This window comes from Ictidomys tridecemlineatus, chromosome 4 (genome assembly GCF_052094955.1).
Source record: "Ictidomys tridecemlineatus isolate mIctTri1 chromosome 4, mIctTri1.hap1, whole genome shotgun sequence".
NCBI lineage: Eukaryota > Metazoa > Chordata > Mammalia > Rodentia > Sciuridae > Ictidomys > Ictidomys tridecemlineatus.
The window spans coordinates 59,232,068-59,237,255 of NC_135480.1; the positions used below are offsets into that span (position 1 = coordinate 59,232,068).

General features: G+C 35.7%; 1 protein-coding gene across 1 annotated transcript; it reads left to right on the top strand.

Annotated features, from left to right (window-relative positions):
• Positions 1-2,931: 2,931 nt before the first annotated feature.
• On the top strand, positions 2,932-3,867 carry LOC101959804 (olfactory receptor 52E1). The gene has a single exon (XM_005323300.3). It carries the CDS (start codon positions 2,932-2,934, stop codon positions 3,865-3,867), a length of 936 nt encoding a protein of 311 aa, XP_005323357.2.
• Positions 3,868-5,188: the final 1,321 nt, after the last annotated feature.

Below are 5,188 nucleotides of genomic sequence, written 5' to 3' on the forward strand. Positions count from 1 at the left end.
TTGATTAATTTTTTGTAGTAGCACAATTATAAGAAATATGAGTTAATGTGGTAGTTGCACACTATTAAGAAGATAAACCCAGCAGTATTATAGTCATTAGCCAACATATTAAGGGCTATGTAAGGGCCCCACAATGCTTGGTGATTTCAGGATAAAGACCTTAGAACAAAATCCAGGCCCCCTATTGGAAAAAATAGTTTAAGAAATTAATAATAATAATAATAATAATAATAATTATTATTATTATTATTATTATTCCCTGGAATTAAGATAATCCTAGGTTTCAGAATCCAGTGCCAGAATCAAGACATGGATTATCTATTTCAGTATCTCTTAACTTCATGTGAATGGGTTAATTCTGATTTCAGAACTTTATGGTCTCCAGAGTCCCTAAGATCCTCCTAACATCTCACTCTGGAGGTTATGAACACAGTATAAAAGCCACCCTCTTAAGCATACAGAAGAATGTTAAGGGAGACAAGATCACTTCTCCAGGTGTCTCTGCTGATAAGTAACATTTTAGTATGGATTCTTATCTATGGCTAGCTGAGCACAAAGGAAGAACAGTAGGTGATATAGTAGTGGGAAGAAATTAAAACCTTCTGATCATAGGAAAATGATAAGAGAACTGATGGTAAGAATGTGTTGGTATAATCTTTTCTACACTTGAGCAACTATGGCTTTCATTCTTTCTATGTAGTCTCTACGTGCAATTCATGAATTATTTGACATTTTTGCTAATTTTTCTGTGTACTGTAGTTATTTGCTGACCTGGATCCTGTCTATTTATTGATCTATGAAGGTTGTTTCTCTTCATATTTTCTGATTGTTTCTCATTGTATGTCTTCTTCAATCTCTTGCAACAAAATTTAAAGGTCTGATAATGGCCCTAGCCCAAGCCTGTTTAACAGGAAGGGAGAACTATATTTGATTTATCTGAGACCTTTCAAAATTATCCTTTATCCATTGCAACCATGAAAAACACAAGAAATTACTTTCTACTTTCCCCCAAGTAGTTTTAATCATTTATAGTGGTATAGTCTCTAAGTGTGTAACTCTAAAGATAAGGAAAATCAGTTGCCTTTAACTATATTAAAATCCCCTGCTAGGGATTTCCTGACAAGCTACATTGGAAGTAAGCTCACTATAGCTTTTTACTTTGTGATATTCTTAAGAATGGGATAACCAGTAACCTTAACTACCCCCAGCTTTTTTTGATGAACCATTTTGTAAGCATAAGGAAAATAATTTTCCCTAATATCATGAAAATGAATCACCTGGCAATGAGCTGCAGAACATGAGCTCAATCCCTGTGTATATTAATATTCTATCATAATCATGCACAGAATTTTGTTAAATTAGCTGAAACAAAGAGAAAAGGTGTGATTATAGATTAAAATGTACTACTACTCTTTCCCCAACCCCTTAGTTTACTCCTTGCACACAGTTATCCCTGCTCGTAGGGATAGTTTTCTAAACAGTTATTTTTTTTTCTTGGAAAACCTCTTATAGTCTCTCAATCTAGCAGTTTGTTTGCTGTTGACTAATTATCTTAACTCAATTTGTTGTCTCCTTCCAATAGCTGTGATCAAATTCTCCATTATAAGGCTTTTTTAAAAAACGTTTTGTTTTAGTTGTAGTTGGACACAATACCTTTATTTTTATGTGGTGCTGAGGATCAAACCCAGTGCCCAGCATGTGGTAGGCGAGTGTTCTACCACTGAGCCACAACCCCAGCCCCTCCATTATAAGGTTTTTAAGGGAAATTTTTCAAGACCAAAGCTGCTATGCATCTTTGCAAGACACACCCATGCACTCATACATGAATACATATGCTGAGAAGTATGTGTAGAGAGCTCTTTAGTAGTGCTTAATTAATGGGATATATCCTGACAAAAACTTGGTATAATAAGAAAATAATAAAATTAGTGTCAAGGGGTGATGTATATAAACTACTTTAAATACCTGATAATTTGTAACGTCTTATAAACTTGAACATTAATGCTTTTGTGTATGTAGGCATGTAAATCCATGTTTTTTTCTTGATAGTGTCAACCAGAAGATACCTAAAATCAGCAAAGCCTATCATCAAGTCAGAAATGAACAGTGTGTATGTGCATTCTATTAGAAGCAGACCACAGAAACAGAATTGTCCTGAAACATAATTTACTGTGGCTTCAATAGTATTATCTCAAGGCAGAGTGTATTGGAGAGATCAGAAGACAACTATGGAATAAGAAATAGTTTCAGAAGCTTAAATAATAGGATGTCTACACATATTCAAATGATTTTCGAAGATTCTAGTTTGCTGCATTGATATTTTCTTTGAAGATCGAATTAGATTTGCACAGCACAAAAACATGGCCTATATACAATCATAATGATTTTTATCATGCTAACTCCATTTTTACTTTTTTTGTTCACAAATATATATTCATAAATAAAATAATTCTTCTAATAATAGCATAAAAATTCCAGGATATATCTCTGTGTATCTAAAATGGCAAGGATATAATTTTATCTTCATAACATTTTATTAATTTAAATTGCTGACTTGTGTAACTGATAACAACCACTAACACTAACTTTAAATCACTAATACTTTAAGTTTCTTGAGGAAAAGAACCTTTCTCTTGTTCATCATTTGCAATAAGTCTTTGCATACAATTCTGCAAGCAAATGTTGGATAATAAGTTTGTTGAACTGAAATGTTGAATTAAATTGAATTGTTGTGATGAAGTGACACCACATTGTACCATTAAGCTTTATGTACTTTCAGCCCTCTATGATGCATAAATATGGGTAAATATGATAGAAGTTTCTCTTTCTTTTTTCTTTTTTCTTTTTTGTGTGTGCACTAAATAAGGATGAGACTCAGTGAATGAGAGGAATTTGGCCTTAAATGCATTTTAATATAGAGAGCTCCAAAACATGGCCTCACTTAATACCACCCTATTTCATCCACACTCTTTCCTCCTTCTGGGGATCCCTGGACTGGAAAATATGCATCACTGGATTGGTCTTCCTTTCTTTGCTGTGTTCCTGACTGCTGTACTTGGGAATATAACCATCCTTTATGTGATCCGGACCGAACACAGTCTCCATCAGCCCATGTTCTACTTTCTGGCCATTTTGTCATCTATTGACCTGGGCCTGTCCACATCCACCATTCCCAAGATGCTTGGCATCTTCTGGTTCAACCTGAGAGAAATCATGTTTGAGGGCTGTCTCATCCAGATGTTCTTCATCCACCTGTACACTGGCATGGAGTCAGCTGTACTTGTGGCCATGGCCTATGACCGTTATGTGGCCATCTGTAACCCTCTCCGCTACACATTAGTGCTGACTAACAAGGTGGTGTTCATCATTGCGTGGGTAATCCTCCTGAGACCCTTGTGTATTGCCATTCCTTTTGTTCTACTCATCCTTCGGTTACCATTTTGTGGGCACCATGTCATCCCACACACTTATTGTGAACACATGGGCATTGCCCGCCTGGCCTGTGCCAGCATCAAGGTCAACATCATCTATGGCTTGTGTGCCATTTCTATCCTGGTGTGTGACATCATAGCCATTGTCATTTCCTATGTCCAGATCCTTCAGGCTGTATTTCGACTCTCTTCTCAGGATGCCCGGCTCAAAGCACTTAGCACCTGTGGCTCTCATGTGTGTGTCATGCTGACTTTCTACACCCCTGCATTTTTTTCATTCATGACCCATAGGTTTGGCCGGAACATACCACGCTACATCCACATCCTTCTAGCCAATTTCTATGTAGTCATCCCACCTGCGCTCAACCCTGTAATTTATGGAGTCAGAACTAAACAGATTAGAGACCAGGTGCTGAAAATGTTTGCCAAGAAATAAAATAGCCCTGGTGTTTATAAAGAATGTTTTAAGAAAGGAGTAGTGAATTGGGCATGGTGGCACATGCTGGTAAATACCAGGGGCTAAGGAGGCTGAGACAGGAAGACTTCCAAGTTCAAAGCCAGTTTTGGAAACCTACAACACCCCTTCTTAAGAAAAAGTCTGGGGATGAAGTTTAGTAGCAGAATGTTTCTAGATTCAATTGCTAGTCCCACAAGAAAAAAGTGGATGGGGAAGGAAAAAGAGAAAGAAAGAAGTGGCAATGATTTCTGATGTTCAAAATGGAAGGAGAACATTAGGAAGGTACATTGATTATCTCAGGGAAGGCTACCAATAGCAATTCTTTGGCCTCTTAGGTCTCCTTCTTCAACCCCAAAATAAAGCCCAAGTCTTATGCATATATAAAGTATTTATAAATTCCCATTGTTTATAAATTATTCAGATTTCTACTGTGGAAGAAAACCAACAGTGTCCTGCTTACATTGTGACTGAGCACATTGCAGTTACAGGAAGCTGAAAGCAAAACCAAGCAAGATCCACATGTGAGCAAACAAAGAAACAAAACAAAAAAAAACCTAAGACTTTCATATTTAAATTAAAGACAAACATAAAGATTTTCATATTTTACCTTTAAAAAAACGCACCAGATCTGTTTGATTAGTGGTGATAGAAAATAGCAAATACTGGAGTATTTTCTATATGCCTGGGATTCAGTGTCAAAAAGAATGTTTTCTTGACTTTGCTATGTTAATATCAGATGGTAAGAAAGTGATATTGTGAATATCATGATTATGTGAGAAAACTGGAAATTTTGTTCTATTTGTTGTCTTTTATTTTTAAAGATCTATTGTTTCCTTGTTGGATGTGTTTACAGAGTCAAATTTACTCTCCTCTTTTGAAATAATCTATTCTCTTCCAGTTTTGTCTATTATCCTTTTTTAAAGAATGCTTAGAGGAATTTCATTCTTATGGAATATTCAAGTCCCTGTGATGTTCCAGGTCTGGCACCACCTAAGTGGGTTTTGGTTTATTTTAATTTAGGGAACTCTAGTTCCATACATTATCCCTCAGTGTTATCTAGGTCCATGTGACATTTTTAACATTTTGTGAAGAAAAGATTCAAGGTGAAATCTTAGAAGAGCCTAAGTTTCTAACACTACTTTTATTGTAGAACCTCAGATGTTTTTTTTTAATCACAAATAATCATTTAAAACTTTAAAGGGTGATTGCTAGAGTATTTTTTGTAGAATACCCCATGACACTCATATCCTATAGAATGCACTTTAAATAAAAACACCCTTACTATTACTTATTACACTAG

Bases quoted from the DNA above. Each gene is read 5' to 3' on its own strand.
- LOC101959804 (XM_005323300.3), top strand. From the start codon at position 2,932: ATGGCCTCACTTAATACCACCCTATTTCATCCACACTCTTTCCTCCTT.